Source organism: Pseudophryne corroboree, chromosome 6 (genome assembly GCF_028390025.1).
Source record: "Pseudophryne corroboree isolate aPseCor3 chromosome 6, aPseCor3.hap2, whole genome shotgun sequence".
Lineage (NCBI taxonomy): Eukaryota > Metazoa > Chordata > Amphibia > Anura > Myobatrachidae > Pseudophryne > Pseudophryne corroboree.
In genome coordinates this window covers 698,330,780-698,346,419 of record NC_086449.1, presented here as the reverse complement: position 1 = coordinate 698,346,419, position 15,640 = coordinate 698,330,780, and the positions used below count along the sequence as shown (strand labels likewise).

The 15,640-nt window shown below is 46.5% G+C and overlaps 1 protein-coding gene across 2 annotated transcripts in view; it reads right to left on the bottom strand.

Moving 5' to 3' along the window:
* LOC134933262 (proton-coupled amino acid transporter 1-like) overlaps positions 1-15,640 on the bottom strand; it is a 155,015-nt gene that overhangs the window by 103,787 nt on the left and 35,588 nt on the right. For both annotated transcript variants that reach the window (XM_063928330.1, XM_063928329.1), the window contains exons 5-7: positions 5,736-5,831; positions 3,842-3,926; positions 1,893-2,111 (exon numbers count right to left, since the gene is read on the bottom strand). In XM_063928330.1, coding sequence (XP_063784400.1) covers positions 1,893-2,111; positions 3,842-3,926; positions 5,736-5,831 — 400 coding nt within the window. The remainder of the gene's footprint in view (positions 1-1,892; positions 2,112-3,841; positions 3,927-5,735; positions 5,832-15,640) is intronic.

Sequence of the window (15,640 nt, the reverse complement as noted above, 5' to 3'; positions counted from 1 at the left end):
GGGTCATGAAAAACACAGGCGTTCCCAAGAGTTTTCAGGGAAGTTGTGTGACGCCAGCTACTGCCCGAATGAGGGTTTTCTGTTTGTGTGCAAGATTTTTCAAGTGTATCGGCAAAACACTGAAACAAGTGTTCATACACACTTTACAAAAAAAAAAGTGGTCGAGCACCCAATTATTGGTAAATGGGTATAAATATTGTATAGTGTGTACCTAGCTTAAGTGTGTGACATGTGGGAAACTGCTTTTACAATGCAGGTGTTCTACCATAAAATGGATTTGTTTCACTAGCAGAGGTAAATCTCAGTCTATGAACGCTGTTGATCAGTAACTGAGGGAGCACTTATTCATCTGTCATGTGTTATTCAGGTCATGCTTATGTATTGCTCTCCTGATGAATCTCATATACCATGGAATTAATGCAAATACTGCGTAAAGCATCAAAAACCGACTAACTGAATGGGCGCTGTGCGAAAAGTGCCGTTTGGGGGTACCGAGCTGAAATAAAGGTCTTGCGCCTGTCAGCAGCAACATTTGAATAGCTGTCTGCGGGCGCACAGACCCACGATAACATTTGAATTCACCAACAAAATATACCTACTAATTGTATGTGTATTGCTGGCTTATCCAATACTGAACACGTGAAATGGTATCCGCTATTACAGTACCGCACAAGGTGTTTGAAAAGCTTCTTGTAAAGGTAGAAATGACATAGTGTGAAACATCTATATAATATATATGATACTCGCTAAGGTTAATACACATGCAGACCTGTGCGGAGAACAAGAATTGACCTAAGTGTAGATTAGAGCTACATGCTTTGCAGTAAGGAAAGACCAGAGGCTTCCCTTTGATCTACCAGAGGTCACCCATTATGCACTGCATGCTCTTCTTTAATTGAAACCCCTTTAAAATGTCAACATCACAATGTCGACAGTAATGATGAAATAATTGTATAGATGTCAACAGTGTACATGTCAGCATGTGCAGAATGTAGACATGTTTACAAAAGGCGACATAAAATGTTTGCATGTGAGAGATTCTGCACAGAACAGCATTGGAGAGTTATGGTTAGGCTGTGGGAGGGGAGGGTTAGGCATGAGGGATATTCACCCCCGGAAGTGCCGCTGGATCTGCCGGTAGCCCTCACCAGCTGACCGCTGGACCAGAAAGTCACCACAAGGGACATTTTGTCAACATTCTAATCATGTCAACATTTCAGTGTCGCTGTGGCCAATGTCGACAAAACATACCACACCCCTTTAATTAAATGCAATCGACAAACATGAAGTGTTAACAGCTCATTCCAAAGGTAATAGACAATGTAGACCCACAAATATAGATTCCATATGAAGCCTGCACACAAAAAATGCTTGTCATACATCATCTGATATCTTCAGATCTGGCAAGTTCCTGATAATGGATACTTGTGTATGTAATACCCCTTTCACACCGCACAAATAACCCGGTGTGAAAGTGCCATAGCTGAAATACCGGGTCACCTGACCCGGCAATTCAACCCGGGAATAAAGCAGTGTTATTCCCAGGTTGAATACGGGTCAATGGTGGCGCAAACGGGCTCCCGGGTACCCGTTCACTACAACAGGGAGAGGCGGCGCGGACTTGATCTCATCTCCCAGCGCAGCCTCCGCCCCCACTGCCAGCTCTACCCCCCGCTGCTATGGCAACCCGCCAGGCATATTGCCGGGTTGGGGAAGCTAGCAAGAGCGTCTAATGCCGGGTCCCACCCGGGAAGGACCCGTTTCCAATTACCGGGTTAAATCTGGCAATGGCGGTGTGAAAGGGGTATTATTAGTACCAGATTCCTGATAATTAGGTTTTGTTTTCCATACAGTGCCAGGAATATATTTTAGTGACACGGAGAGTTACTTACCCTTCCAATATATTGGTAGATCATGACTACACTGGCCATCATGGCCAGGTTGGCGACCAGAGAGAAGATGGATAGGTAGCGCAGGTTCCTGATGAAGACCAGCAGGATGAGGAAGGGCAGGAAGGACAAGATGTACAGTCTGGAATCCATGCTCTCGCTATGCACCACTGTCATATTGCAACTGCAGTCATTAGAGGTGCCATTGGCAGATTCCACCACCTGTGAGAAGGCACAAACAGCATTATGGATAATGTCAGACACGTGGTAAGGTCACCGTCAGTCAGACAACAGGGACCTACAAAAATGTATTAAAAAAGGCTTTTATCTTTTATCACACCTCCTTAGTCTCCAATATTCAGTGGTTAGATGAAGGCTTATGCACCACCAGACCTGCTGTTACCCAATAATCACTGCAGATATCTGCTGTACATAGAGTGCTGGAGCTGGGTAACAACTAGGACTAAGGAAAAGTGTGAGCTGTGGATGCACCTGCTCAATGCTCTATACCTCCACCCTAATTCTACCCTCCTTCTACACCTACCTTTATTAAATACTAGTCATTTGGCTCAGTCATTCACCAGGTCTCCCCCAAACAATACAAATATTCCTAACTAATTTCAGTGCCCCCAATTTTCTGATTGCACAGATAACAAGGGCAACTCCGTGAGCTCTGAAAAACTGAAGTAATAATGAGATAGGGGAGGTCCAAAGAAAACACCCCAACACTCTAGTTCACTTTACAGGCTAAGAGTAGAATGACGTCCTGGACATCAGAGCGAGCGCTGACCCCGCCGAACTTGGTAGGTAAAATATTATTTACTTTAGACAAAAACATTTGTTTGTTTTTTTACATTTTCCAGGAGTTCTCCCTTAACATGTATATTTTGCTAAGATGCACCAATGCCAGTTCTACGCTAACACCACACTGCAGCATAAGTAGAGACAATAAATATGCTACAATATATAGTGTATTAGTTTCACCATTGAAGGATTTCTCTCTTGGCTGATGGAAATACCCAGTTTTTAGTCATTCCTTTGTCTCCCAAAAAAAAAAAACAAAAAAAAAAAAACATGGCAGTGGGACCCCTGCCTACACAGCCAGGTTGCGCAGGCAGGGGTCAAAATCTATTCAATGTCATTGCAAACGCATCGTGGGGCGGCGCCACACATGCTAGGCGGCATTATCCCCATAACGCCCAAAATCCCTTTTTCATACGCAGGAAACTCAGGCGACATCAAAGGCCAGCCCTAAAAATGGCATAAAACGTCTGCTTTTCCAGATCTCCTCCGCCCCGTCGTGTCACCGCCCCCGGCTGCCCGTCGCTTGTCAATCAACTTGTGATCGCATTCTTCCGGGACGCGAACGTATGGTAAAGGTTCGCGCACTCACACTATGGCCGCTGCACGTGCGCAGACCCTATGGACGCGGCTGCTGCATTTAAACGCAACAGCTGGGTCCAACTCTGAATAAGGCCCTTTGTACTTCCTTTTCTTTGAATCAATGGGGGGGACAGTAAGACTGCAGTAGTGGAGCAAGTAGCCTGGGCACTATTATACTTACCGCTGAGGCTCAGGATCCCTCACCACTATACCCCAACTCTGTACTGCAGGACAAGGTTTTTCCCCTCAAAATGCCTTACAGCACATCTTTATGTTCTCTTTTTATTAGGCACCAGTTTAGGGCGTGCAGTGCTGCACAGCGTTACGCTGACTTAAAGCCTAGGAACAAAACCCAGACCTGTTCAAGCTTTCATGTTCAGCTGTAATGCCTGCAATAGACAGCATTTACCACAAGGTGGCATCTAAAATACATGTTGAAATCATGCAGTGTATTAGTCTATAATAAAGGAGCAAACAGGTCAGGCAAATGCAGCGATAAATGAATAAGGGAACCCATTTCATGGTTAGATTTATGTAAGGTGTGTGAATGTAAAAGTGAGCATTAATACCTGTTTTATATTGTCAGCCAGGAACACAAAGTAAACGCAGCAAAACCCTAACTGGGTGAGAATGAGGAAAAACCCAATAATCCACCTAAACGATAAGAGAACACAAAGACCATAAGATGAAGTTATCTCCCGACTACACATTTATCCAGAAATTTACAGCGCTACATCTCCGTACATATATATCAAATAAATAAAAATAAAATGCTTGTTTTATGCTTGGAGGGCTAAAGGATAAAAAAAAAATAAAGTATAAAGAAAACACAAGAGCCAAACCTCTAATAACCTCTAATGAAAGAGTACGTACTCAGTATTCATATATGCACCGGAAGCCACAAAATAAATGCAGAGGTATATTTTAGGGGTTGTAAATGAAGTACAGAACGTTAGAGCAATTCTCTCTCTCCTGCTCTATAATATATACTTTTATTTTCAATACTTATGGTGCCCCAGCTTTATCCAAAACCAGCCCAGGATATAGTACTGGCGCCTTTCACTAATTTTGGCAGGGTATGTGCATCGAAGTCACATATTCAGGGGGCACATATATGTGTCCCCAGTGGTGAATTTTACATTAGGCACATGCCTAGGGGTGCCACTTGTTGGGGGTCAGCATTTGTTTTAGTACAATTAGTCTGAATTCACTAGTCACTACAAAATATTTCAACTCTACATACTGGAAGCCATCTTCGGCCAAAGCTGCATGCACGGCCCGGCTACGGCATGACATCACTGAGCGATATCACTAGCGATATCGCACAGCGTGTATGCACTATGGGCCTGATTCAGACCTGGTCGCAGCAGCAAATTTGTGAGCTAATGGGCAAAACCATGTGCACTGCAGGGGGGCAGATATAACATGTGCAGAGAGAGTTAGATGTGGGTGGGTTATATTGTTTCTGTGCAGGGTAAATACTGGCTGCTTTATGTTTACACTGCAATTTAGATTTCAGTTTGAACACACCCGATCCAAATCTAATTCTCTCTGCACATTATATCTGCCCCCCCCTGCAGTGCACATGGGCCCTCATTCCGAGTTGTTCGCTCGCAAGCTGCTTTTAGCAGCTTTGCACACGCTAAGCCGCCGCCTACTGGGAGTGAATCTTAGCTTATCAAAATTGCGAACGAAAGATTAGCAGAATTGCGAATAGACACTTCTTAGCAGTTTCTGAGTAGCTCCAGACTTACTCGGCATCTGCGATCAGTTCAGTCAGTTTCGTTCCTGGTTTGACGTCACAAACACTCCCAGCGTTCGCCCAGACACTCCTCCGTTTCTCTAGCCACTCCCGCGTTGTTCCCAGAAACGGTAGCGTTTTTTTGCACACACCCATAAAACGGCCAGTTTCCGCCCAGAAACACCCACTTCCTGTCAATCACATTACGATCACCAGAACGAAGAAAAAAACCACGTAATGCCGTGAGTAAAATACCTAACTGCATAGCAAATTTACTTGGCGCAGTCGCACTGCGGACATTGCGCATGCGCATTAGCGACTAATCGCTCCGTTGCGAGAAAAATATAACGAACGAACAACTCGGAATGACCCCCATGGTTTTGTCCATTAGCTAACAAATGTGCTGATGAGATCAGGTCTGAATTAGGCCCTATATCTGCAGCCCAGGCCGGGAGGGAAAACACTACACGATACCGCTCCTGGAACGAATCACATAGTGTGTATGCACCTTAAATCTGGTCCACAGTAGAACAGTCAACTTTTTAAGTTTTAGCCTCACATAAAATAAAGAGAAAAGGAAAATATAATGATTTAGCAGAAAGTGGGTGAAATATTTTCATTCCGAGACAGAATAAAATGATATGAACCAGTTACACGGCAAGCCTCAGTATCAGAGAACCATGCATACACTGATGTGTGAAGCAGGACATATTACACTGTACCTTCCCCAGATGGAGTGTGCTCTTAGCCATTGACTTGGGGTGGCCTCCATACCATACATTACAGCATCTCCGTAGTCCACAAATGGAAGTTGCTTCCTTGAGGAAGGAATAGAATATTAGCACAGAGATAGCCAAACACACAAAAATAAGAATTTACTTACCGATAATTCTATTTCTCGTAGTCCGTAGTGGATGCTGGGGACTCCGTAAGGACCATGGGGAATAGCGGCTCCGCAGGAGACTGGGCACAAAAGTAAAAGCTTTAGGACTACCTGGTGTGCACTGGCTCCTCCCCCTATGACCCTCCTCCAAGCCTCAGTTAGGATACTGTGCCCGGACGAGCGTACACAATAAGGAAGGATTTTGAATCCCGGGTAAGACTCATACCAGCCACACCAATCATACCGTACAACCTGTGATCTGAACCCAGTTAACAGCATGATAACAGAGGAGCCTCTGAAAAGATGGCTCACAACAATAATAACCCGATTTTTTTGGTAACAATAACTATGTACCAGTATTGCAGACAATCCGCACTTGGGATGGGCGCCCAGCATCCACTACGGACTACGAGAAATAGAATTATCGGTAAGTAAATTCTTATTTTCTCTAACGTCCTAAGTGGATGCTGGGGACTCCGTAAGGACCATGGGGATTATACCAAAGCTCCCAAACGGGCGGGAGAGTGCGGATGACTCTGCAGCACCAAATGAGAGAACTCCAGGTCCTCCTCAGCCAGGGTATCAAATTTGTAGAATTTTACAAACGTATTTGCTCCTGACCAAGTAGCTGCTCGGCAAAGTTGTAAAGCCGAGACCCCTCGGGCAGCCGCCCAAGATGAGCCCACCTTCCTTGTGGAATGGGCTTTTACAGATTTTGGCTGTGGCAGGCCTGCCACAGAATGTGCAAGCTGAATTGTACTACAAATCCAACGAGCAATAGTCTGCTTAGAAGCAGGAGCACCCAGCTTGTTGGGTGCATACAGAATAAACAACGAGTCAGATTTTCTGACTCCAGCCGTCCTGGAAACCTATATTTCCAGGGCTCTGACAATGTCCAGCAACTTGGAGTCCTCCAAGTCCCTAGTAGCCGCAGGCACCACAATAGGTTGATTCAGGTGAAACGCTGAAAACCACCTTAGGGAGAAACTGAGGACAAGTCCTCAATTCCGCCCTGTCCGAATGGAAAATCAGATGAGGGCTTTTACAGGATAAAGCCGCCAATTCTGACACGCACCTGGCCCAGGCCAGGGCCAACAGCATGACCACTTTCCATGTGAGATATTTTAACTCCACATATTTAAGTGGTTCAAACCAATGTGACTTTTGGAACCCAAAAACTACATTTTGATCCCAAGGTGCCACTGGAGGCACAAAAGGAGGCTGTATATACAGTACCCCTTTCACAAACGTTTGAACTTCAGGGACTGAAGCTAGTTCTTTTTGGAAGAAAATTGACAGGGCCGAAATTTGAACCTTAATGGACCTCCATTTCAGGCCCATAGACACTCCTGTTTGCAGGAAATGTAGGAATCGACCTAGTTGAAAATTCCTCCGTCGGGGCCTTACTGGCCTCGCACCACGCAACATATTTTCGCCAAATGCGGTGATAATGTTTTGCGGTTATATCTTTCCTGGCTTTGATCAGGATAGGGATGACTTCATCCGGAATGCCTTTTTCCTTCAGGATCCGGCGTTCAACCGCCCTGCCGTTAAACGCAGCCGCGGTAAGTCTTGGAACAGACAGGGTCCTTGCTGGAGCAGGTCCCTTCTTAGAGGTAGAGGCCACGGATCCTCCGTGAGCATCTCTTGAAGTTCCGGTTACCAAGTCCTTCTTGGCCAATCCGGAGCCACAAATATAGTGCTTACTCCTCTCCATCTTATAATTCTCAGTACCTTGGTTATGAGAGGCAGAGGAGGGAACACATACACTGACTGGTACACCCACTGTGTTACCAGAGCGTCTACAGCTATTGCCTGAGGGTCCCTTGACCTGGCGCAATACTTGTCGAGTTTTATAAACATGTGGAAGACTTCTGGGTGAAGTCCCCACTCTCCCGGGTGGAGGTCGTCCACTCCCGGAATGAATACTGCTGACAGTGCTATCACATGATTTTCCGCCCAGCGAAGAATCCTTGCAGCTTCTGCCATTGCCCTTCTGCTTCTTGTGTCACCCTGTCTGTTTACGTGGGTGACTGCCGTGATGTTGTCCGAATGGATCAACTCCGGGTGACCTTGAAGCAGAGGTCTTGCTGAGCTTAGAGCATTGTAAATGGCCCTTAGCTTCAGGATATTTATGTGAAGCGATGTCTCCAGGCTTGACCATAAGCTCTGGAAATTCCTTCCCTGTGTGACTGCTCCCCAGCCTCGCAGGCTGGCATCCGTGGTCACCAGGACCCAGTCCTGAATGTGCGGCCCTCTAGAAGATGAGCGCTCTGCAACCACCACAGGAGAGACACCCTTGTGCTTGGTGACAGGGTTATCCGCTGATGCATCTGAAGATGCGACCCGGACCATTTGTCCAGCAGGTCCCACTGGAAAGTTCTTGCGTGGAATCTGCCGCATGGGATTGCTTCATAGGAAGCCACCATTTTTCCCAGAACCATCTCATTGATGTACTGAGACTTGGCTCGGTTATAGGAGGTTCCCGACTAGCTCGGATAACTCCCTGACTTTCTCCTCCGGGAGAAACACCTTTTTCTGAACTGTGTCCAGGATCATCCCTAAGAACAGAAGACGAGTCGTCGGAATCAGCTGCGATTTTGGAATATTGAGAATTCAATCGTGCTGCCGCAACACTACCTGAGATAGTGCTACACCGACCTCCAACTGTTCCCTGGATCTTACCCTTATCAGGGAATCGTCCAAGTAAGGGATAACTAAAATTCCCTTCCTTCGAAGGAGTATCATCATTTCGGCCATTACCTTGGTAAAGACCCGGGGTGCCGTGGACCATCCATACGGCAGCGTCTGAAACTGATAGTGACAGTTCTGTACCATAAACCTGAAGTACCCTTGGTGAGAAGGGTAAATTTGGACATGAAGGTAAGCATCCTTGATGTCCCGAGACATCATGTAGTCCTCTTCTTCCAGGTTCGCAATCACTGCTCTGAGTGACTCAATCTTGAATTTGAACCTCTGTATGTAAGTGTTCAAAGATTTTAGATTTAGAATCGGTCTCACCGAGCCGTCCGGCTTCGGTACCACAACAGTGTGGAATAATACCCCGTTCCCTGTTGCAGGAGGGGTACCTTGATTATCACCTGCTGGGAATACAGCTTGTGAATGGCTTCCAAAACTGTCTCCCTGTCAGAAGGAGACATCGGTAAAGCCGACTTTAGGAAACGGCGAGGGGGAGACGTCTCGAATTCCAATTTGTACCCCTGAGATATCACCTGAAGGATCCAGGGGTCTACTTGCGAGTGAGCCCACTGCGCGCTGAAATTCATTGAGACGGGCCCCCACCGTGCCTGATTCTGCTTGTAAAGCCCCAGCGTCATACTGAGGGCTTGGCAGAGGCGGGAGAGGGCTTCTGTTCCTGGGAACTGGCTGATTTCTGCAGCCTTTTTCCTCTCCCTCTGTCACGGGGCAGAAATGAGGAACCTTTTGCCCGCTTGCCCACGAAAAGACTGCGCCTGATAATACGGCGTCTTCTCATGTTGAGAGGCGACCTGGGTTACAAACGTGGATTTCCCAGCTGTTGCTGTGGCCACCAGGTCTGAAAGACCGACCCCAAATAACTCCTCCCCTTAATAAGGCAATACTTCCAAATGCCGTTTGGAATCCACATCACCTGACCACTGTCGTGTCCATAACCCTCTACTGTTAGAAATGGACAACGCACTTAGACTTGATGCCAGTCGGCAAATATTCCGCTGTGCATCACGCATATATAGAAATGCATCTTTTAAATGCTCTATAAGCAATAATATACTGTCCCTATCTAGGGTATCAATATTTTCAGTCAGGGAATCCGACCACGCCAACCCAGCACTGCACATCCAGGCTGAGGCGATTGCTGGTCGCAGTATAACACCAGTATGTGTGTAAATACCTTTTAGGATGCCCTCCTGCTTTCTATCAGCAGGATCCTTAAGGGCGGCCATCTCAGGAGAGGGTAGAGCCCTTGTTCTTACAAGCGTGTGAGCGCTTTATCCACCCTAGGGGATGTTTTCCAACGCACCCTAACCTCTGGCGGGAAAGGATATAATGCCAATAACATTTTAGAAATGAACAGTTGTTATTGGGGGAAAACCACACATCATCACACACCTCATTTAATTTCTCAGATTCAGGAAAACTACAGGTAGTTTTTCCTCACCGAACATAATACCCCTTTTTGGTGGTACTCGTATTATCAGAAATGTGTAAAACATTTTTCATTGCCTCAATCATGTAACGTGTGGCCCTACTGGAAGTCACATTTGTCTCTTCACCGTCGACACTGGAGTCAGTATCCGTGTCGGCGTCTATATCTGCCATCTGAGGTAACGGGCGCTTTAGAGCCCCTGACGGCCTATGAGACGTCTGGACAGGCACAAGCTGAGTAGCCGGCTGTCTCATGTCAACCACTGTCTTTTATACAGAGCTGACACTGTTACGTAATTCCTTCCAACAGTTCATCCACTCAGGTGTCGACCCCCTAGGGGGTGACATCACTATTACAGGCAATCTGCTCCGTCTCCACATCATTTTTCTCCTCATACATGTCGACACAAACGTACCGACATACAGCACACACACAGGGAATGCTCTGATAGAGGACAGGACCCCACTAGCCCTTTGGGGAGACAGAGGGAGAGTTTGCCAGCACACACCAGAGCGCTATATATATACAGGGATAACCTTATATAAGTGTTTTTCCCCTTATAGCTGCTGTATCTTTAATACTGCGCATAATTAGTGCCCCCCCTCTCTTTTTTAACCCTTTCTGTAGTGTAGTGACTGCAGGGGAGAGCCAGGGAGCTTCCCTCCAACGGAGCTGTGAGGGAAAATGGCGCCAGTGTGCTGAGGAGATAGGCTCCGCCCCCTTATCGGCGGCCTTATCTCCCGTTTTTCTATGTATTTTGGCAGGGGTTAAATTCATCCATATAGCCCAGGAGCTATATGTGATGCATTTTTTGCCATCCAAGGTGTTTTATTGCGTCTCAGGGCGCCCCCCCCCCAGCGCCCTGCACCCTCAGTGACCGGAGTGTGAAGTGTGCTGAGAGCAATGGCGCACAGCTGCAGTGCTGTGCGCTACCTTGTTGAAGACAGGACGTCTTCTGCCGCCGATTTTACGGACCTCTTCTGTCTTCTGGCTCTGTAAGGGGGCCGGCGGCGCGGCTCTGGGACCCATCCATGGCTGGGCCTGTGATCGTCCCTCTGGAGCTAATGTCCAGTAGCCTAAGAAGCCCAATCCACTCTGCACGCAGGTGAGTTCGCTTCTTCTCCCCTTAGTCCCTCGATGCAGTGAGCCTGTTGCCAGCAGGTCTCACTGAAAATAAAAAACCTAAAACTAAACTTTTCACTAAGCAGCTCAGGAGAGCCACCTAGTGTGCACCCTTCTCGTTCGGGCACAAAAATCTAACTGAGGCTTGGAGGAGGGTCATAGGGGGAGGAGCCAGTGCACACCAGGTAGTCCTAAAGCTTTTACTTTTGTGCCCAGTCTCCTGCGGAGCCGCTATTCCCCATGGTCCTTACGGAGTCCCCAGCATCCACTTAGGACGTTAGAGAAAAGGGGTTTCATGGACCTCTAGCATGTAACAGAACATTACTTGTGTATCTTACAAAGATAGATAGAGCATGAGCTACCAGTTCTACTACATCTGCGTTCACCACACATACTGCAGCCAAACTGGACACATCCCGACCATTGGCTATTCTGTGAGGCCTGGTAGTCACCTGTGCGATCACAATGATGGTGGCAGTTTCAGAGGCACATCGACATCGGCATCCCGACCTTCAGAATCCCGATGTATCCTAATGTTTTAATCCTACACCTAATCCACCACTCTAGCAGCCTAACAATAACTGTCCCTTCCTGCAGCCTAACCTTAACCCTCCCTCTAGTGCCCAACCCCAGCACTTACCATCGGGATTCTGAACATCGGGATGCTGCTGTACAGTGGCTGCTCCTACCATTCCAGCCGAGGGGTACAGCAAGTGTGACATGTGAAAAAAGCACTTCTAGGAACTGTACCAGCTACAGCTCCTAGAAGCTGGCGGAATAGAGGGGAGATGCTTCCCAGCGGATGCGCCTTCTGCTGACGGCAGTCCGGAATGACAGTGCCAAAACGAGAAAACACCTCCCATAAGACAGCATGTCTAACGTGCACTTAGCAGAAAGCCCCTTCCAATGAGAAGCAAATTCCCATACTGGGGGCAGGAGATTTTACTTGGGAACCCTAAGAAGCGGTTGAGTGCAAAAGAGAATAAACTAACTGAAAGATGATTTAACACTAGCACCAACATAGGAATTTGGTAAAAGTACTATAACAATATATTTAACCATCAATTTTTAATACACACAATAAACAAATACCAAAACGAAAATAAGTAAAAGCTATGCGAGCCCCTTTAATTAACAAATATAAAATAATCACCGCAATGGCATAAAAAGACACACCTACTGTACATACGTATGTTGAACATAAGATTATAGAAATGTACAAGTGGGGGTGTGATCTGCGCTCCCTCCAGTAAATGTTTGTATGTGTATATGAAAAGAGTCTATCTGTGCAGCCTAGGTTACAACGGGGAATTCTTTTCAGGTATTCCTCAATTCAGCAATAGCAAAAGAAAGAAAAGGAACCTCTGGCGCTACTAGATGATGTGATATAAAGAAGTACAGTGTTATTTTGTATGTATATAAAATTTATGCAATTTATTCTAAACAAAATATATGGATAAGCATTAAAAATCAACAATTCTATACAAGGTTTGTAGTTTGTAAAACACCTTATAGCAGCCTGTTACAGGTACAAGCGATTATAAATGTTTCATGGTAGGTACAGATAAATATCAATATAAATTAGAGATGTGCACCGGAAATTTTTCGGGGTTTGTATTTGGTTTTGGATTCGGTTCCGCGCCCGTGTTTTGGATTCGGACGCGTTTTGGCAAAACCTCCCTTAAAATTTTTTGTCGGATTAGGGTGTGTTTTGGATTCTGGTGTTTTTTTTCAAAAACCACTCAAAAACAGCTTAAATCATAGAATTTGGGGGTAATTTTGATCCTATAGTATTATTAACCTCAATAACCATAATTTCCACTCATTTCCAGTCTATTCTGAACACCTCACAATATTATTTTTAGTCCTAAAAATTTGCACCGAGGTCGCTGGATGACTAAGCTAAGCGACCCAAGTGGGCGGCACAAACACCTGGCCCATCTAGGAGTGGCACTGCAGTGTCAGACAGGATGGCACTTAAAAAAATTGGCCCCAAACATCACATGATGCCAAGATAAATAAAATTAAAAAAAAGAGGTGCAAGATGGAATTGTCCTTGGGCCCTCCCACCCACCCTTATGTTGTATAAACAGGACATGCACACTTTAACAAACCTATCATTTCAGCGACAGGGTCTGCCACATGACTGTGGCTGAAATGACTGGTTGGTTTGGGCCCCCACCAAAAAAAGAAGCAATCAATCTCTCCTTGCTCAAACTGGCTCTACAGAGGCAAGATGTTGACCTCATCATCATCCTCCGATTCCTCACCCCTTTCACTGTGTACATCCCCCTCCTCACAGAATATTAATTCGTCCCCACTGGAATCCACCATCACAGGTCCCTGTGTACTTTCTGGAGGCAATTGCTGGTAAATGTCTCCACGGAGGAATTGATTATAATTCATTTTGATGAACATCATCTTCTCCACATTTTGTGGAAGTAACCTTGTACGCCGATCGCTGACAAGGTGACCGGCTGCACTAAACACTCTTTCGGAGTACACACTGGAGGGAGGGCAACTTAGGTAGAATAAAGCCAGTTTGTGCAAGGGCCTCCAAATTGCCTCTTTTTCCTGCTAGTATACGTACGGACTGTCTGACGTGCCTACTTGGATGAGGTCACTCATATAATCCTCCACCATTCTTTCAATGGTAACAGAATCGTATACAGTAACAGTAGACGACATGTCAGTAATCGTTGGCAGGTACTTCAGTCCGGCCCAGATGTCAGTTTTCGCTCCTGACAGCCCTGCATCACCGCCAGCGGGTGGTTTTGGAAATGTGATCCTTTTCCTGGCAGCTCCAGTGGCGGTAGACAATTAAGGAGGAGCTGTTGGCGGGTCACGTTCCGCTTGTCCTGACAAGTGTCTCTCCAGCAGGTCTTTGAACATCTGCAGACTTGTGTCGGCCAGAAAGAGAGATACAACGTAGGCTTTAAACTTAGGATCGAGCACCGTGGCCAAAATGTAGTGCTCTGATTTCAACAGATTGACCACCCGTGAATCCTGGTTAAGTGAATGAAGGGTTCCATCCACAAGTCCCACATGCCTAGCGGAATCGCTCCGTTTTAGCTCCTCCTTCAATCTCTCCAGCTGCTTCTGCAAAAGCCTGATGAGGGGAATGACCTGACTCAGGCTGACAGTGTCTGAACTGACTTCATGTGTGGCAAGTTCAAAGGGCATCAGAACCTTGCACAACGTTGAAATCATTCTCCACTGCGCTTGAGTCAGGTGCATTCCCCCTCCTTTGCCTATATATCGTAGGCAGATGTATAGGCTTGAATGGCCTTTTGCTGCTTCTCCATCCTCTGAAGCATATAGAGGGTTGAATTCCACCTCGTTACCACCTCTTGCTTCAGCTGATGGCAGGGCAGGTTCAGGAGTGTTTGCTGCTGCTCCAGTCTTCGGCACGCGGTGGCTGAATGCCGAAAGTGGCCCGCAATTCTTCGGGCCACCGACAGCATCTCTTGCATGCCCCTGTCGTTTTTTTTTAAATTCTGCACCACCAAATTCATTGTATGTGCAAAACATGGGACGTGCTGGAATTTGCCTACATGTAATGCACGCACAATATTGGTGGCATTGTCCGATGTCACAAATCCCCAGGAGAGTCCAATTGGGGTAAGCCAATCTGCGATGATGTTCCTCAGTTTCCGTAAGAGGTTGTCAGCTGTGTGCCTCTTATGGAAAGCGGTGATACAAAGCGTAGCCTGCCTAGGAACGAGTTGGCATTTGCAAGATGCTGCTACTGGTGCTGCCGCTGCTGTTGTTGCTGCGGGAGGCAATATATCTACCCAGTGGGCTGTCACAGTCGTATAGTCCTTAGTCTGCCCTGCTCCACTTGTCCACATGTCCGTGGTTAAGTGGACATTGGGTACAACTGCATTTTTTAGGACACTGGTGACTCTTTTTCTGACGTCTGTGTACATTCTCGGTATCGCCTGCCTAAAGAAGTGGAACCTAGATGGCTTTTGGTACTGGGGAAACACTACCTCAAGAAATTCTCTAAGTCCTGTGAACTAACGGCGGATACCGGACACACGTCTAACACCAACACAGCTGCAAAGGCCTGGGTTATCCGCTTTGCAACAGTATGACTGCTGTGATATTTCATCTTCCTCGCAAAGGACTGTTGGACAGTCAATTGCTTACTGGAAGTAGTACAAGTGGTCTTCCGACTTCCCCTCTGGGATGATGATCGACTTCCAGCAGCAACAACAGCAGAGCCAGGCGCAGTAGGTGTTACACTCAAGGATCCATCGGAGGAATCCCAGTCAGGAGAGGACTCGTCAGACTTGCCAGTGACATGGCCTGCAGGACTATTGGCTTTCCTGTCTAAGAAGGAAATTGACACTGAGGGAGTTGGTGGTGTGGTTTGCAGGAGCTTGGGGACAAGAGGAAGAAGAGATTTAGTTGTCAGTGGACTACTTCCGCTGTCACCCAAAGTTTTTGAACTTGTCAATGACTTCTGATGA